The 26,208-nt window shown below is 47.7% G+C and overlaps 1 protein-coding gene across 7 annotated transcripts in view; it reads right to left on the bottom strand.

Moving 5' to 3' along the window:
• The window catches only part of NOS1AP (nitric oxide synthase 1 adaptor protein), a 260,575-nt gene that overhangs the window by 67,736 nt on the left and 166,631 nt on the right, over positions 1-26,208 (bottom strand). For 6 of the 7 annotated variants that reach the window (XM_032845449.1, XM_032845457.1, XM_032845450.1 and 3 more), the window contains one exon: positions 5,407-5,499. In XM_032845449.1, coding sequence (XP_032701340.1) covers positions 5,407-5,499 — 93 coding nt within the window. The remainder of the gene's footprint in view (positions 1-5,406; positions 5,500-26,208) is intronic. The other variant, XM_032845453.1, reaches the window with a different exon arrangement.

Genomic DNA, 26,208 nt, shown 5'->3' on the forward strand with positions numbered 1-26,208 from the left:
TAATGAGGCATTTCCTATAGAGAAGCTTTTCTCTGAGCAGCCTGAAGAGATGAGTGGACACACGGCAACACAGTGGTGGGAAGAACCTACTTATCTGAGGGAGACAGACCCGATTCAGACCTTGATGTCACCTCTGATGGGATGTAAGGTCTTGGGCAAGTTGTTCAATCTTCTTTCACGAAACGAGCCTAAGGACGGTACCTACGTCACAGAGTGGCTATGACCAATTAATAAGCATACAGAACATCAAACGGGCCCAGCAAATGGCAGGTGTCCAATACCAGCGTTAGCTACTATTTTTAGCTGCTCTCATTACCATCTTTGCATGTAATTACTCTCACGAGTTTAATCCCTCTGTTCTTCTACCTTCCCAAACAAATGAAACAGAATTAGAAAGAAGACAGGGTCCCTGCCCCTAAAGGCTTAGCCCATGGGGGAAAAGAGATAAATAACTCTAATGCACATCTGTGGGAGCTGTAGTAGACCCACGTGTGCAGATAATGCCATTAAAAATAATTTTGCTGGAAAGGGTCCATGTCTAATACCCTTATGGATCCTACTCAGTTCCTTGAACATGGTAGACACACAATGATTACGAAAGAGCCTTTGTAGGATGTTAGGAGAGCCTTAGGAGATCTCAACCCAGTTACAGGAATACAAGAGATACCATGTGAAACTGAGGCCTTTCAGATCCTTTCATAGAAAAACCCTTTGGATGAAGTTCAAGACTAATCTTTCTTATTTGGAAGCGCACTCCCTAGCAAATAGCACTGTAGTGGGACTCCAGGGTTATAATAAATGATCATTATTATATACACAGCAAAGCTAATTACTTGGGTCTGGCTGGGAGTTGAAGAAAACGAACTGATTAGGAGCTGACAAAGCCCCTTAATAGTGGGGTTCACAGCACAAACCTCAACCAAGAGTCCAGGGAAATTGAGATTCATTACCTGCTGGCATCAGTTCAAGACAACAGCATTTTTAGATGCTTGTTAACAGAACCGAAAAGATATATTTTATATCTCAGTGAGAGATGATCGTGAAATATCTAGCTATGGTCTGTCCTGGAATCAGGCCCCTGAGCAGGTCCAGCTGAGAGCACCACTGAAGTGAACGACTCCCATTGAGGCCTTCTGGAGCTTGGGAAAGGCTCTCCTTGTGTCTTCAAACGGGCATATGGACAAGAGCAGAAAAGAGGAAGGGAATGTGAGAGCCACAAGTATCAAACGAGACTTCATTTGATCCAACTGCTAAGTACTTCGTTCTTCCCAGTTTGAGGACATCACCACAAATCACGCTCACTCATCCAGTGAGCCAACAACCACAATAATTGAAAACACACCACACGGGCCAGGTCCCTGAATAAGTGCTGGGCTTACCACAATGGCCCCATCCTTAAGAAGTTCTTGGGAGGGCAGGGAATCCCTAAAAACATGCCTCCTCTGCAATCCCCACCCCCACCCCGGGCAGAAAGCATCCCACTATTCACCAAGCATAGACAGGCAAGCAGGTCCCAGCTCGCCCGAGAGAATCAGGAGGCAATAATGCACAAACCCACTTGGCCTCTAGGGTCTGCTTTTTTTCCAGCCCAGGGGGCTCTCAGGACCTACGTAAGGACAGGTGACCCACACGCCCAAGCAGCGCAGAGCATCCCGGTGGGCGAGGTGAAAGTAATCACCTGATCCAACTCTTTTTTTTTTCAGATTTTATTTATTTATTTGACAGACAGAGATCACAAGTAGCCAGAGAGGCAGGCAGAGAGAGAGGGGGGAGCAGGCTCCCCGCTGAGCAGAGAGCTCAATGTGGGGCTCGATCTCAGAACCCTGAGATCATGACCTGAGCAGAAGGCAGAGGCTCAACCCACTGAGCCACCCAGGTGCCCCCGATCCAACTCTTGATAGTTTAGCTCAGAGAGGCAAAATAACCTGCCTATGACCCCACAGCCAGGTAGGGAAGAGCCAGGACAAGGACCCAGGTCTTCTCTTCTTAGCGAAGGGCTCCCTCCAGCATGCACACTAACCCGGGGAAAGTCAATGTGTTTGCAGGCGGAGAGGACGAGTCAACATTTTGACCATGGAGGGCAGCCCAGACACTGAGGAATCCATTGAGAATGTCAGGCTGGACCTCTACTGTGCCCATGGCTCATTATCAGCTGTGACCTTTTCTCAACCCTCAGCCACTGGCAAGAGCTCTAGTTCTTAACCTTGATGAGGATGGCCGTCAGACATCTGCAGACTGTTCCATTTCCTTGGAGACAAGCGTGGCACATCTGCACTCGGCCTCTCTCCGTTCTCTACACAGAGACAGACACGCAGACGGCGAGGTGGTGTGAGCACTCAGCTATCAGGGGCCGGCCATGAGGGAACCAAAGGACACAGAGGCTGACCACTGTGAATGTGCACCCAGCTTCCCAGGTGACAGAAATGAACGCTGTGCTTACAGGCTCTATCCAAATCACAAGCATGCCCGAAACAGACACCAGGCAGGGGTAGAGAAAACAAGACAGGAAGCATCCCTTTCCCAAGCCTGGCATCAAAAGAATCAGATTGAGGAAAGACCTGTTAGATCACCTCTTGTCTAGGCCAGCTGGAGAGGGAACCCACACTAGCAATTAGCAGGGATGGAGTTTCAAAATGAGTCACAAGGTCCCACGGGCCCCCTGGGGAAGACGCTTCTCCAACTCAGCTCTCATTACTCAGTAGAAGGAAGCTGGCTTCTCTGCCAGGTGTCACCTCAGCACACAGGTGTCCTTATGGGGCGTGTGATCTTGGGCAAAAATATTTAAGGCTCTTTGACATCAGTTTCCTCATATGCAGATTGGGGACGATGCTGTGGCTTAGGGTACCTGACACATGGAGGACCCGGGGAGATGGGGAATAAGACTGCCCCCTAAGGGCAAAGCCACATAGTGCCATCATCGTGGACCAAATCAGAGGTCGACTAAGTCACCTGTGGAGACAGAATAGGCCCCACGACAGCAGACTGTGAGATGGAAGCCAACCGACAGATGATGTCAGTTGGAAGTGTGAGCTCACCAGGGTAGTGGGGAGGGGCAGGGATGGTGAGCCAGGAAGCTACACAAGTTGGTGATGAAGGCAGACCCTTGCAGAGCCTGTCAAACAGACCCCGGGACAGCATGGGCCCAACAAGGTCCCTACGAATATCCAAGGGACCCATTTATCATGGAACCAGGGGCCAGGAAACATTCCTGCCGCACAATTAGTGGACTTACTCCATTTCTCCCTTCCATGCTCACCAAACCACGTCTAACCACGTGCCTTCCCACATCACTTGCCTCAGAGAAAACATATTTTTCGGGCCCGTCAGGCTAATGGGAATATCTGGCCTGGCCAACCATTCCGTGTCTCAAAGTGAGTACAGGAACTGGTGGTCGAGTCTGCACGCGAGCCTCTCTGGATCTCTGCCAGGGTAAGTCCTGGACTCTGGAAGGCCGATCGCTCAGTACCCGGCCGGGAAGCCGCTGAGTGAGGACACGTGAGAGTGGCTGATTTCCCGAGGGGACTGGGTGCTGTGGAAGCTGACCGCATGTCCCCAAGCCCTTCCCAAGAGGTCTGATGCAGGGACACATGTAATGGGCATAGAAGCATCTTGTAATCTGGAAAGTGCCCCCACACCACAACCACTACTTCATCAGATAGGACACAAGGGCCCTCAGCCACCAGCCCCCCGCCACACGAAGGGCTGTGTAAAGCTCCCTGACACACGAGACCAGAGCCTGCCTGGGACTCAGGCTGCCTGAGTCATGAGCTGGGGTTGCACGGGCCCGTGTTTTTTTTTTCTGAGGGTACCTCTCGCTTTTAAACTCACATGGCCATCACCACCCGTGATTTATTTCACTGGCTTCAGCAACTCACCTGCCCAGGGACTCTTAAGAGGACGATATTCCAAAGACATGAAATTAATTTCATGATTAACCACTGCGTGCACACACGTGCAGTGGGGGAGGGGCAGAAAAATGCCCCTCCCCATCCCCCACCACAAGATGGGGACTCTGGCCCTACTGTGGAGGTTTATCAAGGCAAAAACATTTCAGAAGCGATTACAAATTCCCTACTGCTTGTGAATTTTTAAAGAGCTCTTTACGAACGGTATTATCATATTCTATTTTTTTCCTGTATAATTCCAGCCTCATAGCCATAACACTTTCTAGAACCTCCCCTAAAGATATTTAGGGCACGTAAGAGAACAAGTTTTGCTTTAATACATGGCAGACCTTTGTAAACGTCCATTTGAAGAGAGAAAAAATGGGCGACCTACGGAAGCAGAGTGGCCCCCGCCATGGAGTGGTGTCCAGTCCTACCCTGGCCCATGTTTTCGTGAGAAGGACACGGAGCAGATTTACATCCTCGGACCGGCAAGACGACCCCCCTTCCACGTCTCTCTCAACTACCTGGTTCTCCCAGTTTATGTCGCCTGTGACTACGTACTCGTCTTCACCGTCTAGAGTCCTGACCCTCAGGGTCTACCTCGAGTCCCACCTGAATTAACAGCATCTTGGGTTCAGAACCAAAAGCAGCTTGTGGGGTCTCTGCACTACAATGCCCCTGCGTGAGGGTGCCGCAACTGGACGTGTAAAACAAGGCCATCCTAAATCCAAAAGGTACCAGCAGAGTCAAGAAACAGAGAAACAAAAGGACTCCTCCTATATCCTCAATCTCACAAAGCCCCTTTCCGCTTCTTTCTGGAAACATACACTCTCCCCTCTGCCAATACGCACATCTAGCTTTTCCCAGAGGTTAACATCATTCTCCCACGACACGTACAAGTAGCACAAACACAGCCACACGTTTAAGCGACATTCGCCCCCTCTTTTGTGTCACCTCAGCTCAGAGGAATTCCCCCCAAATGGCTCCATTCCCCCCCCACCCCCGCCACCTTGGCTACAGCCCAGGCTTCCTGCACACGGAACAACAGCAGTGGTTGGGTCTTGAGGGACTATTCCGAGAGACGGGCTGAAGCAGCAGCAACAGGACAACACAGTGGGGCTGGGGGACTGAGGGTGATTCGGGACAGAAGGCGACAGCTGCTAAGGAAGCCTCCCCATCCACCCTCCTGCCAAACCCTCTGACTCATTATCACGTTGAATTTCAAGTACTTCCTAAGATCAAGACTCCAAGGTCCAGGTGACAAAATGCAAGGATGGCAGGAGGTGGAGCCCTGTTTGCCCACGGGACACCAGGACATGGAGCCGTTGGGCTGCGGAGGCCACTGGCCTCTACCTCTTCTGCTGCAACCGCGGCCCCTCAACACTGTTGCTGCCCTGAGCAAGACCATTCACCAGACGAGGAAGAATTCTGTCCAGGGAGCGGTCTAGCAAAGACAAGGCATCCCATGCCCACCTCCCCTGCCCCCCTCCTCACTAGTTTCTGGGTCAGAGCCCCTTACCTTCTTCTTCTTCTTCAGAATCACTTTCACTCCATCCACCGAAACCATAATGCTCACCTTCTTCTTCTTGATGTTCTTGGCTTTGAACTCATACTGCAGGGGAGGAGAGAAAGAAGCACAGTCCAGTCAGGTCAGCGTACCTGCGAGGCCCCAACTAGCTCACGCCCCAGGAGGCAGCCACAGACGGATTCTCAGGGGATGTAAAGGCAGGTGGGTATCTTGGGGTCAGCACCTGGCCACTAGGGATGACCGTGGAATGGGGTAATCCATCCTAACGAGCTGAAGACAGAGCCCGCCTTCAAAACGTCATCGGAAACCCAGAACCTTCCCTCAAAAACTCATTCTGATGTTCAACGACCTCCACTGACAGGTTTTTCCTGTGTCTACGCAAACGCTGTGGAAACTCAATTCCATCTTCACTGAGGATTAGGAAGAGCTGCTACCTAATCAGAGTATTAAAAAATTCACGAGTTCTAAGTTACTCCCTGTAAGTTCAAGTCTCAAATTCCTTTATCCGTAGGTCAGTTTCCAAGTCTACCCACAGCTCTATTAGCCTGAAATATTCTGGAGAGTATTCTAGAAGGGATCTGACTAATAGTGGTTATGAAGGAGGGCACTGCCTCACAACCCCTATGGGTCCCTATGCTGCTGACGGACACCAGCCTCATCCTCATCCTCAGACATTCTCCGTTACATTTGCTCATTCCTAGCCATTTCTTATGCCTGTGCTGACATCTGTGATGGCCGGTATAGTTCTACATTTTCCTCACTGAACTGCATCATGAGCACTGGCCCAGTTTAGTAAAGTTATTTTCATCGGGTCCCGATCTTGGGAGCAGCTCATAGCAAATATCCCCACCAAGCTAGTAAAACATCTGGGCTACAGGTTAAACAATGAAAACACAAGACCCAGAGCCAAGATCTCTACTCCAACCCGCAGCCCTCTTCTCTGGGACTTTTTATACACAACACGCTCTCCCAGCACGCCACCAGCCAAGCTTGGCACGGCATTCAGCTCCTCACCGGCACATCTAGATCCTAATTATTTCTAACTAGAAATGAACCCAATACATCCTAATGAGATGAAAACATAACCTACTTTGAACAATCTCATTAGAAATCCAGAACCTTCCATGGGCCAATACTCTGATTTTAAGGATTCAACTAAGAGCTTCCGACCCTGCCTGCCTTCTGTCCCTTCCCCCACAGTCCAAGCCAATGCTACCCTGTGGCACAGTCTGTGCTGATACCCCCAGGCTGGCTGCCGCCTGCAGACAAGGACATGACCTAACTGCAGCCAGAGGTTTTTCTTTCCATCGTGAGGGCAGGTTCTGGCTTACGGTGGATTTGAGTTTCCGGTGACAGCAACATACATCACTCCACGCTCTGGTGGCCACTCTTCCTACCCTGTCAACAGCTGTCCTTTTTGCCAAGGGGAGCTTGAAAGAAAAGCAAACCGGAGTGGCAGGCGTGTGGAGAAAGAAAACAGCAAGCTCGGACTTTGCTTCGGAGCGTGTCTGACAGCACGCACGGGAGGAGAAGCGTGTCAGACCGGCGTGTGGCTCAGGACAGGCCTCGGCCACGCACCTGATCCCTCTCTAGGGCGGCAGCTGTCAGCCGCTGAAGGCCACAGCTTGTCTGGCATGCGCCGCAGGACCTGGCTGTGATCCACGGCGAGTCCCCTGACTGCGCCTTCTGCGCGGGTACAGTGTTCGATGAACAGAAATGACCTCGGGTGGGAGAGCCAGCACGGGAACCTGCCAGTGACCGACTTTGGCCCCGTGCCCACCGGGACAGGTGAACCTGTCCTCTGTGGCTTGTCTTTGCTTTCTTCCAGGAGTTCACTCACAAGCTCCACATACTTCCTCCTTCTGCTTTTCCAGCAATAATATGAAGTATTAGGTGTCCACATCCAGAAGGCGCCATGTCCCTCCCCCAGCCCTAGTTTTAGAGAGCCCACTGCCTCCTAAACCATCTTAGAGGTCCTCCACTTCCAGAAGAATCTGGTAGCAGCTGATCATCTCTTTCTTGTTGGATCCACCTTCCCATTGGTTGCCCGGTCCCTGGTTTTTAAAAGTCAAGATTCCCCCCCACAGCCAAGGCTGGCAAGGAGGCAGCCAGCCAGCACCTGCCCACGCATCTGAAACTGCTTCTAGAGCTCACATCCTGACAAGACACGCCTTTTAATACCCTGATCTGAAGGGACGACGTAACTGAATGTCCTCTTCAGACCTGGAACACAGCCTCCCCCTCCCCCCGGTGGCTCTTCTGGGCTCTGTGGGCACAGGGCCTACCAGTAAAAGCATGACCAAAATGGCTGCCCCAGAGCCTCAGTGACAATGACAAAGCAGGTATCACTCCTGACAGCAGCTGGTGGAATGCTCTGGGGTGCTTCCATACACACAGGGGCAAGACAGGCATGAAACGGGCCGCGTCACGGCTGCCAGGACCGCCCGCGTGACATTTAGAAGAGCTCGTGGGCTGCTCACGTTCGGCACCCCTGACCCCTGCCCGGTGCGCGGGTGTCCCTGACCCTTTCCAGCCCGAGAGGAAATACTGCCACTGCAGGCCCGCCGGAAACCCCAGAAATCAAAGGAAATGAAGTGTCTGCACAGGGCCGAACAGTTATAAGTTAGGCTTATACGGCAACTGCACTTCACTTGGACAACCGGGATATTGTGCTCATGGGGGGACGAGACCGACCTGGAGGCAGGGGAGATCACAGGAGGAGCCAGGAGAGCAGAGGGCAGGGGCTCACAGGGACGAGCCTCCTTTTCCCCAGGCTGTGTGCTCTGGCTGGTGGGGGGCGGGGGGTCAGGCTCAGGAGGAAGCGTGTGTCCCGCAGGATGGAAAGCTAGGCTGCTGCGGCTCTGCCAGGGGGCGAGGGACAAAGAGGACCCCGGGGCCGCCGTCTGCACCGTCTCCAGCCTCCCGCAGAGCCCAGGCCAGCTCCGGAGGCCAAGCCAACCAGCCAGGCTCCCGCTCCGTGCGGTCAGGCTGACCTGATGTGCTGGCTCTGCCAGCCAGGGCCCCGCCACAGGGATAGATGAAGCCCTCCAGACCACAGTAACGTGCCGGGGGTCCGTCACCAGAGCCTGGGGACCTGGTGGCGGGACGGAGTGCTGTGCTGAGCAGCGGGGCCGTGCAGGGAAGGCGGGGAAGAGGGAGGTGTTCAGGTGCAAGGGAGCCTGGAGGAAACCTTCTCAGCTTCCAGAAGGGAAACTCCATACCCAGGAAACATGGGGAAGCAGGGAGACGGAGCGTGGTGACAGGGCAATGTGAGTGCTGTATGCAAACGCCATAGAGCAGTTTTCGAGAACGGTGGAAGTGGAAAATGTTATGTCTATCTTACTGCAATAAAAAGATGAAAATTGTAAACACGGTACAGAAATACAGCCCTCCTCATGGCGGGGCCACTTCAGCTCTGCTTGCTCCTACTTCTGTCCCTCTCCCGCAGGCACGTGAAACAGGCCCCCCTCTTCCATTCTTCCAGTTTCTCTTTCCTGTGACTGGGATGCCCCCCCTCCACCTGCGTGGTGGGCTCCTGCTTCTTCTGGAATTATCCTGGGAGACTTCTGCACAGCAAAGCCTCGCAGGTCCGCAGCCTGATTCCTCCCCCCGGGGCTGAGCCATCATCGGGGACTCGACAGCCATCCACAAGCCTCTAGAATCACTCCCCACTGACTGGTTGTTGACCTCCCCGCTAGGCCAGGCCCACCCTTTTGAGAACAAGAAATAGGACCTATCTGTCCCCAAGAAACTAGCTCCAGGACACGAGAGGGTGATAAAGGAATATCAAATAAATTCATGAAGTCAGTTGACGGTGGTTATTCATAGACCCCGAAGGAAACGTGACACTGTCCGCAAAGGTAAAATAAACACTCCTGAAGTTAATTAATAAATGAACTGAAGTTATTAAAACCTAGGTTCCATTTTATCAGCATAAGGGCTTTGAGAAGATGTGACTTCCCGAATTCTTCCTTACTCCACACACACTGCTAATCATCTTAATTTCTGCTGGCTCCATATACTTCATTTAATAAAATAATTCAGCTTTCATTATTGATCAAGGCTGTTCCCAATCATCTGATGGTGCCAGAGGAACCTCTGTTCCCTTGGCTATCCTGCTTCCCTAAGTTCCAGCTCCTGTGCCTGGGCAGCCAAAATATGAGGGACGAGGTGCTCGGGAACTGTGGCAGTGCCTGGCCCCACCGGGTAGCACAGTGACTTGAACTGCTCATTCTTGTGAAGCCACAGACATGTGAGCAAGACTCCATGTCACTCGGCATCAGGGAACTACAATCCACAGTGAGATCCCACCTCACGCCCGTCAGAATGGCTAAAATGAACATGTCAGGAAATGACAGATGTTGGCGAGGATGCGGACGAAGAAAGGGTACTCCTCTTCCGCTGTTGGTGGGAACGCAAGCTGGTGCAGCCACTCTGGAAAACCGTATGGAGATTCCTCAAAAAGTTGAAAATAGAGCCACCCTACAACCCAGCAATTGCATGACTAGGTATTTACCTCAAAGATACAAATGTAGTGATCCGAAGGCGCACCTGCACCCCAATGTTTATAGCAGCAATGTCCACAGTAGCCAAACTATGGAAAGGCTCCAGGTGTCCATCGACAGATGAATGGATAAAGAAGATGTGGTGTATATATGTATACAAAGGAATGCTACTCAGACATCAAAAAAAATGAAATCTTGCCATTTACAATGATGTGGCTAGAATCAGAAGGTATTTTGCTAAGTGAAATAAGTCGATCAGAGAAAATTATCGTATGATCTCACTCATATGTGGAATTTAAGAAACAAAACAGGATAGTAATGGAAGGGAGGGAAAAATAAAAGAAGAAGAAATCAGAGAGGAAGACAAACCTTAAGGGACTCTTAATCATAGGCAACAAACTAAGGATTGCTGGAGTGGGGGTGTTGGGGGGATGGGGTAACTGGCTGATGGCCATTAAGGAGGGCACATGATATAATGAACACTGGGTATTAAATATATATATATAAATATTTATATGATATTATATAAGATATTATATATACTATAATATATAATTAATTACTAAATTAAGTTTAATTATTAATTATTAATATTGATTAAGCAAATAAATAAGACTGACAAATCAATGAATTCTACATCTGAAACTAATAATCCACTACCTGATTAATTAAGTGAACTTAAATTTTTTTAAAAAGCATATAAATCATAAAAAAAAAAGAAATGTGAGCAAGGTAAAGACCATAGTCAGGACTAAAACCAAATTCTGAAATACCTGTGAAGTTACCTGTGAAGTTTCCTGTGAACACTAGGTGAAGACATTTAGTTCCTAATAATCAATCAACCTCAAGCCCCGCATCTCATTTTAGCAAGACCTATAAGTGAAAGTTGGTTATAAATAAAATCTCTCTAAGCTGCACAATACTCAAAAGGAACCAGAGGAGCTACTTTTTAAAGAAAGGAAAATTCACTGCAATTGTGTCATAAATGTTGAGCTTAAATATTGACCCAGCTCTGTAGACCAGAAGATCTGAAACTCAAGTTTTAAATTCCACTTGGCATACCTGATTTTTTTTTTTTTTAAAAGCAAAATTCCAGACCCAGCCCTCAGAGATGCTCATTCAGCAGATCTGAGGTTGGGCCAGAAGTTGGCATTTTGGGGGGGATACTGGTGGTAATAGAGAGCACACTGTTCAGAAACACCACTCTGGGTCCTGGAAGCGTACTTTAAGAACTCGTTTGTATTTGCATTGGCCTCTAGAATCGGGTTAGACGGAATCAGTGTGTCCTGTTCGTATGGGTACTGTGTTTTAAAGCATGGCTACTACTGTTAGCAATTAAAATACAGACTCTTAGAGAGGCACCGTGGCTCTTTGCTGTCATACATTTCCTAAATCAAAGGCAGCTAAAGGTCCAACTATTCTGTCGGGAGAGAATTCTGGTGTGTGCTTCCTACATTCCATTTTATGCATTTTGTAGCCCTGAAATATTTCATTAACAAAATTTTAGAGGAATGCTTGTGTTCAAAATGGTCGGAACCACAACCGTTGACCAAACATCGCGTTTTAGGAATGAAGAAAGCCACCGCCCAAAGATGGCCAGAAAAAAAGTTCCTCAGGTTCATGAGCAGAAAACCCGAGTCTGGAACCCGTATCTTCTGACCCCCTCCCTGTGCTCATGGCTTCGTTGTATCTGTTCTTTTCACGGGCCCGGGATCCTGGCTCTAGCAAATGAAGTGATTCATTCATTCCTCCATACATCCAATACAAGCATAATGAGCTCTCCGGTGTGCAGGCAACCCACCTTACAACAAAGAAAAGAAGGAAGAATTAGAAACTAACTTCACGGGGACCCTGCGTGGCTCAGTGGCTTAAGCCTCTGCCTTGGGCTCAGGTTATGGTCTCAGGGTCCTGGGATTGAGCCACGCACCAAGCTCTCTGCTCAGCAGGGAGCCTGCTTCCCCCTCTCCCTCTGCCTGCCTCTCTGCCTACTTGTGCTCTCTCTGTCAAATAAATAAAATCTTAAAAAGAAAGAAAGAAAGAAAGAAAGAAAGAAAGAAAGAAAGAAAGAAAGAAACCAACTTTACAGAATCTGGAACATTCTCAGGCTGCTCAGTGGAAAGCCTGCGATGCCCCTCCCCCCCAATTCTTTCCCACACCACCCACACTGGCTGCTCTCATTTCCTCAGTTGCTTCCTACCCTGTTCCACACCCAGGGACACAGGTCAGTGACCTGGGAAGGGTGCAGAATGCCAATGAGGTCATGAAAATATGGCAAAGGGGCCCTCTGAACATAGGCAGGGTCTGGGGGCAGGAAATATCCTAGTTCTCGCTGTTAGGAACAGCGAGGAAGGGGCGAAAGGTCGATCCAGACACAAATGTTCCAGGGCAGGGAAGCATCTGCAGGGTCAGGAGACCGGCAAGCTGGCTGGGGGCATATCCAGCAGGCCCCTGGTGGCGGGCGGCAGCAGAATCTCGAGGGCAGGCGATCTGGGGCTGTGTACTCAGGGGAGCCCGTGAGTGGGGCCTGCTCCCAGGGGAGAGAAATGAGCCATCACTTTTTCCAACCCGGAGCATGTTGACAGGTCATGGGGAGCTGAACGACAACCCGAATGATTAAGGGGCCTCACAGGGGTGATTTATGGAGCAGGATAAGAGCCAGCAGTAATAATAAGCTACTGCTCTCGGGTTGCTTTCCCCTCCGCCGGCGCTCATGGCACGTTAGAAACACCTAGTAGCACCTTCTGAGCAAAACCCGAGGCAGAGTGGGTGAAAAGCCACGAATTAACAAGCTGTGACCCATAGGACCAATTCTGCCTTCTCCTCTAGTATCAACCCAGATGCTCCTCTAAACGGTGAGGCTTGTAATTGGGAAGACAGGAACATTAAACTAGCCTTTCAGAGGAAGAAAGAAAAAATGCTTCAACAGTGTAACTCGTCCCTACACACACTCAGACAGAGAGACATGCAACTGGGAGAAGAGGTCTGCTGGTATTAAGAAAGCCGTGCATGGAAGATCTAAGGGTTTTCTTCCTCAGATCCAAATGGGTTATGAGACAATACTGAATCCTTCGATCTTTCTAAGGTATCTTTAAAAGAAAGACATCGATCATGCACCGTGACCTCCTCAGGCAACCTTGTCATGAGCTATGAGCATCCCACAGCCACCTTGTAAAGTTAAATGAAACCCTTCGCATCGAGGGTTATGAGGGTTCCCCAAGAAGCCAGGCTTGTGCTCTTAGCTGTGTGACCTTCAGTGGAACATTTAACCTCTCTGGGAACCTCCCTTTCCTTCTGTGAAATGAGGGTACTGGGCTGGATTACGTCCCAATTCTTAGTGCGACAGACACCACATCCACCCCTGCAGCGAGTGTGCGTGGATGGGCCCATGCCCGACCCAGAAGCAAGGGAAGAGAGTGGAAGGGAGAAAGCGTGCAATGGACAGGGGAGGGTTCTGAACTGGAGAACAAATTTTTAGAGTTTTGCACAGAAAGCTTGGTGGGGGTCACGTGCTTTAGGGTTTTGAAAGAAGAGCAAAGCAGAGGGGCAGAGGCTGAACATCAATCCTGGCACCAGCACCAAAGATTCCAAAAGGACCGTGAGTAGAAAGGGGAACCCCAAGAAAGACCAGGAACACAGACCTAGTACTGGGCTGTAAGAATGAAGAAAACGCGCTGATAAAATTCCTGTAGAAGGATGCCTGGGTGGCTCAGTCAGTTAAGCGACTGCCTTCAGCTCAGGTCATGATCCCAGGGTCCTGAGATCGAGTCCCACATCGCGCTCCTTCCTCAGTGGGGAGCCTGCTTCTCTCTCTGCCTCTGCCTGCCACTCTGCCTACTTGTGTTCTCTTTCTCTCTGACAAATAAATAAATAAATAAAATCTTTAAAAAAAATTTCCTATAGAGACAGAGAAGCAGGATAAATAAGCAACCTCTCAATCCTCTGACTGGAAAAAGTAGCGATGCTTTCAACAGGGACAGCGTACGGGTGAGCACATGTGAGGCTTCCCCCCTCCTTGCCTCTCCTAAGTCTTTGTTCCAGGGCTCTCCCTCCTGGGCTTGGCCCCATCTGCACCATGCTGAGGCGAGGAGAGACTTGAGACGCCTGTGTTTGCGCTCACCCATGAGGGTCGGGCGTTTTCGGGTTTAAGGGGGGACACAGTGGGCAGATCAGGGGACTGCGATGAATGTTCGTGGTATAATGAAAGATGGGAGGGAAAGGTCACTCTTGGGAGACCTAAAGATACTACTTGAGAAGGAGGAGTTGGGAGGGCTCTTGGAGTAACGGTGTTGTCTCTGTCAAGGGATCACTCAGCCTTTAAGAGGGCAGTGGCAGTTGTGTTTGAAAAGCAGTTTCTCGTGAGGAGTCTGAGATCTACTCCCAGAAGCTTCCACCTGTGATTCTCTAACGTGGTGCTTCTCAAACCTGACTCACGCGCATGAGTCACATGGATCTTCCGAAGTTACAGGCTGGGGAGGTGGGAGGTGGGGCATGGATGCATTTCTAAACAAGGTTCCGGGGGATGCTGGTGCTCTGGTCCGCGGCCCACACTTTGAGTAGCAAGGGTCTAGAGCGCGGGTGTACGCCCAAAAGGTATGTGGAAACTTTAACTGTCTGAACGAATGATCTCTAAGGGTTTTGTTTTTATCCTAATATTTTATGATTCCCACCAGTTGTAATATTATTATCCTGGTTACATTAAAAATTGAGAGAGGGTGTTTCTCATAAATAGCCCACCTTTAATGGCCAAAAATCAAACTCTAATAGACAAAAAGGATTAAAAAAAAAACCAGTATCCAGGGCACAAGTTCCCAGAAGGGAGGACAGTCTGAAGAGTTACTGACTTGTTTCCAAGCATAATAATTTCCTACTGTCAGCAGGTGGCAATATTTCCTCCAGGTCCAAGGGATCACGAAGCACAGCAAAGGTTCTCCACCCTGGCCATGCAATGGGACCATTTGGGATGCTGACGAAATCCCCAGTATCCGGATCCCACCCCCAGAAATTCTGATTTCATTGGTGTGGTGTGCAGCCTGGACACTGGGATTTTTTAAAAGCTTCCCAGGTGGTTCAAAGTACTAGCGTGAGATGCAACAGACCCAGAGGAACCAAGAGGTAAAGAGGGGTAAGAGGTGAATGCTGGCCATCCCATCAGCAGGCACATCCCATAACCTCCACTCAACTTCATCGTCCCTTCCAGCCCATTACCAACAGGTTACAGGTCGTTATACCGAATACTTAGGCCTGACACCAAAAACATGAACCAGCAAAGCAAATGTTCTGATAAATTGGACTTCACAAAATTTTAAAAACTTTTGTTCTGTGGAAGCCAGTTTGACTTGAAGAAAAAGACAAGCTACAACCGGGAGACGATATTTGCAAGTTACACATCTGATAAAAGACACATCCAAAATATCTAAGGAATACTCAAAACTCATTAAAAAAAATTCTAAGTAAAAACTGGGCAAGAGACCAACAGAACTTCTTCAGAGGACATAGGAAGGCCAAGAAGCACATGAAAAGAAGCCAACAAGGTTTGGAGGTTGGTTCAGAGTTGCTATCTGACAGTCTTGCCTAGGAAAGGAGGGCATAATATTATTTTTGTGCACTGGAACTTCTGAAGTCGGCATCCTAGGGCCTACTGAGCTGTGTCCAGACATCATCACAGCTCCCTAAGACAACAGCACAGTCCCCCAAGGCAGGAATAATGGCTTCCCATGATAAGATGCTCAACATCATTAGCCATTAGGGACATGTAAATGGGACCACAAGGAGATCCCACTCTGTACTAATTAGAATAGCTAAAGTAAAAAAATAAAAATAAAAATAAATGGTACTGCCACCAAGCACTAGAGAGGATGGAACACAACTGGGCCTCTTGTAGGCTGCTGATGGAAATGTCAAATAACACACCCATTCTGGAAAATGGTTGAGCAGTTTCTCCTAAAGTTACACATATGCTTACCATATGGCCAGTGATAGCTCAGCTAGGTATTTACCCAAAGAAAGAAAAACTTATGTTCCCACAAAAACTTGTACAGGAAACGTTAGCAGCTCTATTTATAATCACTAAAATTAGAAACAACCCAATATCCTTCCAGCAAGTAAATAAACTGTGGTACATCTATATAATGGAATATAATAAAAAATCATAAAGGAAATATGTAGTTCAAGTGTGAGGTGTATTGTTACAAAAAAAAAAAAAATCACAGGTGGGAATGAAAACTGGTGCACCCATTCCAGAAAATGGTATGGAGTTTCCTCGAAAAGTTAAAAATAGAGCTACCCTACAATCCTGCAATTGTGCTACTAAGTCTTTGCCCAAAGAATAGAAAAATACTAATTCAAAGGTATACATGCACCCTGATACTTCCAGCAGCAGCATCCACAATAGCCAAGTCACGGAAAGAGCCCAAGTGTCCATCAGCGGATGAATGGATAAAGAAGACGTGGTGTGTATACACAACGGAATATTACTCAGCGGTCAAAAAGAGTGAAATCTGGGATGCCTGGGTGGCTCAGTTGGTTAAGCCGCTGCTTCAGCTCAGGTCGTGATCCCAGGGTCCTGGGATCGAGTCCCGCATTGTGGTCCTTGCTCAGTGGGGAGCCTGCTTCTCTCTCTGCCTCTGCCTGCCACTCTGCCTGCTTGTGCTTTCTCTCTCTTTGACAAATAAATTAAAAAAAAAAAGACTGAAATCTTGCCATTTGCAACAACATGGAAGGAGCTAAATGGTCTGACACTGACTGAAATAAGTCAGTGAGAGAAAGACAAATACCATATGATTTCACTCATATGTGGAACTTAAGAAACAAAACAAACGAGCAAAGGGGTTGGGAGGGAGGGAGAGAGGGAGACCAAGAAACAGCCTCTTCCCTCTAGAGAACACACTGCTGGTCACCAGAGGGGAGGTGGGTGGGGGGTGGGGGAACAGGTGATAGGGATGAAGGAGGCTCTTTGAGGACTACCCGGGGACGAAGCACTAAACAGCACACCTGAAACTAACACGACACTGTGTTTACTAACGGAAATTTAAAAACTTAAAAAAAAAACAAAAATGGTAAATTGGTTGGAAGGTTAAGAAAAAACTAACAAATGAAGATGAACTACTGATTCCCACAAAACCTGGAAGCATCTCAAAGATATTATGCTTTGAATGCAAAAGGCAGACTTAAAGGTTACATCCAGGTGTACAATCCAGTTATAGGCCAGCCTCAAGGCAAAACTGGTGACAGAGAACAAAGGGGTAGTTGCCAAGTGTTAGGGCTGGGGAGAGGGTACAGCCACAAAGGGACAGCACCAGGGAGAAGGGGGTGACGGAGACAGTGCTGCACCCTGATTGTGGTCATGGCCACTAGAGTCTAGAGGCTAAAATTCACAAAACTATACCATAAAATCGATTTTACCCTGTTAACTTTAAAAATAAATGACATTCAAAATTTTTAGTTTACATTTTAAATTTAAATTTTAAATTAATTTAAAAAATAAAATGAAAACCAAAACGCTCTGGGCTGGATGAAACATTAGGATCGGGGGATGCTCCGACCTCCTCCTCTTCAGGGGGTCCCCCCACTCCACACCTCCAGGGCGGGAACAGACTGTCAGGAGCGCTGTTCCCACGGCAGTGCAAACGACAGGGACGGTCCCAGATCCTCTCCCTTCCAGGTTAAGAGCGAGGGCTCCTGTGGTGCCCTACAGTGCAGGCCAGGAGAACCTCACACCAGCTGGACGAGATGGAGAAGACTCCCCAGCCCCAGGGCTCCCTCCACGGCCAGCCCATCCAGACACCTGCTGGATCACTGGGCTGGGACAACAGACACCCTCAGGTCCCTCCACTGCTCTGCTCCAAGCCTTCTCCACTCTGTGTGGTACCCTGGTGCCTTTGGGAGGCCATTTCTGTGGCACCAGGGCAGACACCCCTTCCCTTCAGGAGCTGTAATCAAGAGTGGATCTCTCTACAGGTGCAGGCTCTCAGGGCCAGGTCCAATACTCCAACAGGCAGAAATGCTTTTTCAGCATTTCCTAGGCAGGAGTCTGCCACCGGGCAACACCTAGCCCACCACCCTGTCGGCTCCTGAACACCGGCCTCGTCCCCAAATCCACACACAGGGGACCTGCTCTCAGAGCCACCCCCCTACAGTCCCCCCGCTCTGCATCATTACCGCCCAGAGAGGTTCCTTCTAAGCCATGTACATGAGTCTTGCCCTCCAGCCTTCTGGAAGTCTCAGAGCACTTTCCCATGATCCCACTTCACCCTGGCCAGTGCTCTCCAATTTGGCCTCGTGTCTTTTCTGTTTCTCCCCCTAATTTAGGGGTGTCCTGAAGATGATGCTGCAAGGTGAGGGAGGGCCCCAAAAATGCACCCCTCCATGATCCTAATCTTCTTGAAACACTATATATAATAGGTTCTGACCAAAAATTTTCTAAAACAACCGACTGCCTAAACAAGAGACTCAAAACCCGCTATTCAACGCTTTTAGCCAACGGACCCAAAGCGGCCAGTTTCCCTTCTACCAAACTGCTCCCTGACGCATGTGACATCTAGACATCTAAGCTTGACTCTGCAGAGCCCTGGGCTTGGGACAGAGCCTCAGCGACCTCTTCAGGGCTGAGAAACCACACAGGCGGAAATGTGCGTCCCCCCACCTGCAGCCTACAGCTCTCATGTTTAATATGTTGGCGTTCCACATAATATTCCGTTTGACAGATGAGGTCAACATTTTTTTTAAGATTTTATTTATTTTAGAGAGCAAGCAAAAGCACCAGCCAGGAGTGGGCGGCGGGCCAAGGCAGAGGAAGAAGCAGACTTCTCGCTGAGCAGGGAGCCAGACTGGGGCTTGATCCCAGGACCCCAGGATCATGACACCTCAAATTTTTCTTTTAAAAAATTAAGACCTTGGGGCACCTGGGAGGCTTAATCAGCTAAGCACCTGCCTTCAGTTTGGGTCATGATCTTGGGGTCCTGGGATCGAGCGCCACACCGGGCTCCCTGCTCAGCGGGGAGTCTGCTTCGCTCTCCCTCTTTGCCCGTCCCTTCTGCTCATGCTCTCTCTCAAACTAAATAAATAAAAATAAAAATTTGAAAGTCACTGCCCTACATGAAGTACTGTGTTGCAACCATTCAAATGCACTGTGGTTTATTCACTGTCTATTCTGAAGACAGCAGGGATTTTGGGGGTCTGCACTGCTACTTACGTAATTACTACCTTAAAACTCCCTCAGTCCCTTTATCTATTCAAAGTCTTCTCTTGCCTTCTCCTTCAAAGAGCACTTCCTAAACACCCACCCTGACTACCGGAACTGAAAGGAATTTCTTCCGCGCTGCTATGGAAATTAGCACTCGGGGGGCTGGTTTCCTAACTACGCTGAATACAAAACATGCTAACACTCTTTACTTGGAACGTGCCCTCTCTCATCTTCTCAACCGGACTCAGTTCTTTGAAGGCAGGTGCCCTCTAGGTTCAGCTTTATATCCAATGTAGTGTCTGTTACAGGATTTTCAGCCAAATGGAAGGACTTGATCTGACAATGTACAGAGCACACTTGGGCCACAGCATTGAGAATATGAGGGCCGGGGAGGAAGCAGGGAACACACTCCAGGGAGGCCAGCTGTCCCTGGGAGGTGAGAACATGTACAAGTCGCTCTCGTACCGGGCTTGTACACGCCACCCACACCTACAGACAGACAGATCCCGGACAGAAAGAACACTGCCCAGGGAGGCTCTTGGCTCGGCACCCTTTAATCCTGGAGAAAGACAGTCTTCTCAATACAGCCAACTTCTCCTTCCATTTATTTTTCCTTTTTCAATATGTGGTCATTCTGATGGCTATCGAAAGGAAAGTCAAAGCACCTTTACATCTGAGAACGCAGGTTCCTGCCCTCAGACTCTGAGCGCGACACTTTGAAAAGTTACTTGAGTTCAGGAAACACACAGACTCTGCCTATTTGACCTACTTCTCAGTTCCTAAGAGCTTAACAGCTTATAGGAAATCAGGCTACTGACTGGACCACAGGTAAATTGCACACTTTCCTACATTTAAAAAAAAAAAAACAAAACTGAAAAAGGAGAAAGAGCAGTAGCCATGGAGCCCCATAGAAAATTACCTCTAATGGTCACCTTGTTCGTAGCAATCACCACATTGTGAGTCCAAATCAAAGGCTCTTCAATGACTAAGCTCCAAAATCATATGTCCTCTTAACAATTTATTGGCTTGGAATAATTGTGCCAAAAAAGAGAACTATTTTTCTCCAGGCTAAAATGAGCCAAGTTGCTTTTATTTCTTCCCATCTTTTTTCTGATCAGGATGATACTCAAAAGTAACCAATTACATTCAGATCACCGCTCAAAAATGAACAGATTTTTTTTTAAACTCAAATGTGTTTATCCATTCCACTTCCTGAAATATCAGCCATGATCTCTTTCTTAAAATGTTTCAAATTACTCTCAAAAAGGTGTACAAAAGGTCCCTCATTTCATATCTCTGTATCTTTCCATTCCCCCATAGCCACTACAAAGATAAAAGGAAATCCAATTTTAACAGGGACATTATATTTGATACTGAATAATTAAGATAACCAAGGGTCTCTAAAGGGGTATTTTACCATAAGAAACTTGCTGCAAGGTGACAGGCTGTTCCTGAATTCAACGGGCTTGAAGGACAGAGTGGGAGTCCTCCCTGGTGACAGACTGTGGCCTCTTCCAATGGGGAGAGGGACAGCCCTCTGGCATGGCTGCATTTGGACTCAAACTTGATCCTGGAAGTGCCTTGGTTTGCCTGGGTTTGCCCGGGGCACTCAGTAGGTCCTTTCAATGTGGAAACTTCAATGAATTTGGAAATTTTTCTTGTGTTGCTTCTTTGACAATTTCCTATTTATTGTTTCTCTTTCAGAACTCATCAGATGTTGACCTTCCTAGAGAAGCAAACCTGAGAATCAGTTTTTTCTCTCTAATTTTTGGCTCCTTTCTTTTTCTTGAGAATTTTCAACCTTTCTACTTTGTCATTTTTAATTTTGGAGCGTTCTCTGATGATTTCTCTTTCATAGCCTCCTGTTCTTAGTTTAGGAAGTAGTGTCTTAATTTTCTAGGGGCTTTGGGGGTTGTTTTTTCGGGTTTCTTTCTCATCTCTGCTGTGTCTGTTTTCCTCAGCTTCCTCCTTCCCTTTATTTTGGTATCTATTACATTGGACAGTTTCCTCGAACATCTCATGATTTGGAGCTGCCTGTCCTCATTTCAGAAGGAGGAAGTCAAAAGCTGACTGGAAATGCTCTGTGTGGGGGTGGGGCTGGTTGCCAGGAAGGTCCCACTGCCCAGGGAGCCTTGCTGCAGACTGATGAGGATGCAAAGTGACCTTCTAGCTGCAGAAACCCAATGTCAAGGCCTAAAGATGTTTTCTCTGGGACCTTCAGTTTCTCCAGAGAAAAATCTCACCATCAATATTCCAGAAACAGGAGGGGGAGCTCTAGAGCCCCACTGGTTAAGTAAGAAGACTTCTACTTCGAACATTTTTATTAAAATTTTTACTTTTTGAGAGAGCGCGTGTGTGCATGTATAGAGGGGGAAGGGCAGAGGCAGACAAAGAGAGAGAATGTCAAGCAGAATTCCTGCTGAGGTACAGAGCCTGATGGGGGTCTCAATCTCAGGACCCTGAGATGATGACCTGAGCCGAAATCAGGAGTCAGACCCTCCACCCACTGAGCCACCCAGGCGCCCCTAACTCATGAATTTTTTAAAAACTGGGGTGCCTTCCCCTGCTTTTGCAACAGCTGGTACTTCCCCGTCTTGAGTCTGTCCAGGGATTTCCCACATCAGTCAACTCACCTGTCACCTGAAGTTGCCTCTGTTTGATTAAGGCCATCAACACATCCACGCATTCCAACTTCTAAAAAGTCATTGAAATCCTTTTATTCTTTCCTCTCTTGTTCTTTGCCTTAACGGTTATCCCAGGGAGGCTTCAGGAGAGAGGGAGAGGTAAATACATACAGCCAATCCACCAAGACCGTTGCCTAAGTCTGAGAAAATTCTATAGGATTCTCTGAACTGATCTTAGTGATGCTAAAACAAACAGAAGCAGCCACTCCTCTCCTGAAATACGAGTCTGTTAGTACTGTTATATTAAACAGCACAGGGAGAAGCCCTTTGACCCATGTGCTAGTTTTCCCACTTACCACAGGACTGCCACACATAGTTCTCTTTATGGGGCTGTGTCAAAAACCCCTGTAATGACTCACTGCATGTCATGATGATCTGTTTGTACTTGACCCCTGCCACAGGTGTCAGACAAGAACCAGACAGACCACCTCCACCACACTGTACTACCAAAGAGAGCAGCTCTCGTGCCCAAGACCTGGTATCCTAACGTCAGGACACCACTCCCTTCAGAAACCATAAGGACGGTTTGAGTCTTCCACGCACCTTCCTAAGAAGCCACATCCCCACCAACTTGACTACGGAAGGGCAGTCGCGACATTGTGGCTTAACATCCCATGGCCCACTGCTGAAATGTGTGCCCTCTTGGAAGAAAGGGACGGAGACCAGAATCACAAGCATCCTGATGAGATGTGGCGACAACTGATACCTTCTTCTACCACGATAAGTCAGAAACCCAGCATTCAACAGAAGGCAGTGCAGAGTTATTCCACAATGTGAAGACAGACCCTCTGGTAGAGTACTTCAACAACAAAAGGAACCGTATGCTTGAGACTCAGGAGTGATGAAAGGCCAAGAACCAGAAGACAAAGGCTTCACTGGCAGCAGTGAAATTAAAACGTCATCTTTGCATAGCCCTGTGAGAGCACTGGTAAAGGTTAATTATCATCGAGTGTCCATATCAGCAGAAAGACTAGAAGGGAATTTAAAAGCTAGTAATCGGGTTGCCTGGGTGGCTCAGTTGGTTAAGCAGCTGCCTTCGGCTCAGGTCATGATCCCAGGGTCCTAGGATCAAGTCCTGCACGGGACTCCTTGCTCGGCAGGGAGGCTGCTTCTCCCTCTGCCTGCTCTCTCTGCCCCAACCCTTGCTTGTGCTCTCTCGCGCTCTCTCTCTGACAAACACATAAGATCATTAAAAAATAAATAAAAGGGAGTAATCTTCTTAGCAGGCAATTCATGGCTATGGTACCTTCCTGGGAAGCACCAAAACTCGTCCGGCATTTCCATACCCATCCCACGAACTTGCTGACATTCTATTCCTGGCATCTCTCTTCCACTGTGAACTCTTTACTTGCTTGATACTCTGTTTCCTGAATAAAAATGGGAAAGTAATTGGACTCAAGACCTAGTTTAGCAATAAAAGGGACAAAGGTCTACAGCTGGACTGGATATTGACCAGAACGAGCCAGGAACCCAGACGGAGGTTGCTAATAATTGGGCAAATGGATACATGGTGGTGCCAGTCCCTGGACAGGATAACTGGAATAGAACAGACTCATGGAGGGAGGGCTGGATTCTGGACAGGACAATTCTGAGGTGTCTTTAAGAAATGCAAGAGGAGAGGTCAAGTAGGCAGCAGGGAAAATGATCAAACTTTGCAGTCAGGGAAGAAGTCTAAGCCCGAAATATAAATTCTGGATTGCCTGTGTATAGTTATGAATGTAAGGAGATTACCCAAGGGGAAAGTAAAGAGTGAAAGAACTCTGAACTTTACAGACTAGAATAGGAGGGTCTACTTCTCCATGAAACCATAGGAAAATGCCACTTTGTAGACCAAAATGGTGGACTACCAGCAATTTCTATATGGTCCAATCCAATAAAAAGAATAGCCAGAGTGCGTGAGATCGGGAGAGTAGGATGTATTCTGTAAGCCAAAAAATTTAAAAGAGATGATGATGGTCAGTGGCAACAATATTCCTGAGAAATTTGGGAGGAAGAAAAAACATCCAATCACATTTGGAGAGAGTGATCACCAGTTCTTTTGACAAGACTTACTCTCGCAGAAAAACTGGGGCTGGAAGCCCTTTTAAGATGTGAGAGCACTGAGAAATTTGGGGTATGGGTAGCAAGTGAGCCATTCTTCTCAAGATCAAACAAGATAATATATCTAAAGAGATTAGAAGGGTGCCTGGCTCATTTAAAGGACTTGATAAATGGGTTAAGTGATTAAGTGTTTTGTTTTTTTTTTTTTCAAAGTGACTAGTAAGATTACTGGTCGCTCTAAACCTCCCACAGCACTTTAAACAAAGCTTTGTACTTAGCTGGTACTCAATAAATATTTTGGATGTGATCACTGTTAAGTAGGAACAAAGGGATGCTAAATCATTCTCTTCTACATAATTTGCAATTAAAAGTAGCTATAAATTCTTGGTGAACCAGATGCCCTATTTTCCCTTTGTAAAAATATAAGCTAATCTAAATAGGATTCTGTATTCTTCATTCCTCTATGCTATGAATTAACAAAATCTTCATTAGAATATCACTAGATTACTACATGAAACTACTCCCCTACACACACACACACACACACACACACACACAGAGAGAGAGAGAGAGAGAGAGAGAGAGAGAGGAAATCTGGCCTAAAAGGGAAACTGGTTATATTTTGTGACATGATTCAAGGTTGTGAGATTGAATGAGGATGCCACTGAGTGTCTCCAGCATCTGAAAATGAAGCTAATCTCGGGATCAGGAGCTGCTCTTTGCTGTGATCAATGAAAGAATGTGAGCTTCTGGAATATTCCAGAAAATATACCAGCCACAGGTTAGGTGTTCCTTTGGTTTATTATTCATAGTAATCAATGCTTCTCCTATCCACAGGTGTAATTTTGCAGCTTGAAGAATCCCATATCTAGCCACCATTCAGAGTGAAAGGTAAAGGAACTGCAGAACACCAAGACAGGGGTGGGCTCCAGTACGGTCTTCATTTACTTCCCTCTCGGGCAAACCCAGGGTGATTTACACTTTCAGCATTACCTGGAACCGTCTTTGCCCAGCTACCGCTTTCTCTATCAGGCAGGCCTCCTCTTCCACACACCTTCTCTCTGCCAAATCATTCATTCTAGAAGGCCCAACTATTCCGGGTCCCCCAAAATAAGAGCTGCTCCTTTTGTGAATTCCTAGCACTCTTTGTTCATAATTCAATTTCAGCGTCGAATACACTAGGTTGTAATTACGTATTCTACGGTCTTTCCCCAGCTCTACCTTCCAGGGGGACAATGAAGCCAGCAAAGCTGAGATCTGGGACACACTGGGCTTACTCCATCCTAAACACCTGGCACATAACCGATAACAAACGGTTGTTGGATGGATGGTATTTTTCTAACCAATTCAGTAACCTGATTTAATGCATCAGATTAGAAGGGAAACAAGCCAGGGGTGGTAGCTTTTTTTTTCCTGTGGCTGCTAGAACAAATTACCACAAATTTAGAGGTTTAAAAATGCCACAGATTTAAGCTCTTACAAATCTGGATACCAAAAGTCTAAAATGAGTCTGCAGAGCTGCATTCCTTCTGGAAAAATCAGCTTTATCCACTTTTTCACCTCCTAGAGGCTGCCTGCAGTCCTTGGCTTGGGGTCTCTTCATAAACCAGCAAGGGCAGCGTCTTTGGTCCCTCTGACTCTCCTGCCCACCTCTCATAAGGACCTCTGTGATGATTCTGGGCGCCCCTGATAATCCAGGGCAAGCTCCCATCTGGAGATCCCTAGCTGATCCTATTGGCAAAATGCCTTTTGCAGTGTGAAGTGACACCTGGCTGGGATATCTTTGAGAGGCTGTTACTCAGCTGAGCAGAGACAGGTGCACGGACAGTGGCAAAAAGCAACCGCCAGTGACCTAAAAGCAAAGGACGAAACAGAAAAAGGTGGAAAGTCACGGAAAACTCAACAACCAACCAATGAAGCAACCTATGTCCTCTGAAGTGGGCATAAATTAGCTCTGTGCTCGCTCGAGGACCTCTGGGTGGAGGACAGAGACTTCTTTGTCTCAGGGTCCAATATCACCAGCAATTCAAAATAAAGACTTGGAGTCATGAGAAAAAAGTTCATTTCATTCTGTAATGTTTAAGAAAAAGCATGCGGGACCATGAAAGTATCTCAATTAAATGATCCTGAATTTTGAAAGGTAAGACTCAGAGGGGAACCTTGAGTTCCCTGAAAATTTTACTTACCTAGAAAATCTTCCCTGATGCCAAAGGAGATTTATGTTTTGTTATGGACTTAACGGTTGGTCCCTCCCAAATTCCTATGTTGAAATCCTGCCTCTTCTTGGGATGGTATTAGGATGTGAGGTTTTGGGGGGATGATTAGGTCATAAGGGTGAAATCCTCAAGAACTGGATGAGCATCCTTTTTTTAAAAAGACCTCA

The sequence above is a fragment of the Lontra canadensis genome, unplaced genomic scaffold (genome assembly GCF_010015895.1).
Source record: "Lontra canadensis isolate GAN:19392208 unplaced genomic scaffold, GSC_riverotter_1.0 scaffold164, whole genome shotgun sequence".
Lineage (NCBI taxonomy): Eukaryota > Metazoa > Chordata > Mammalia > Carnivora > Mustelidae > Lontra > Lontra canadensis.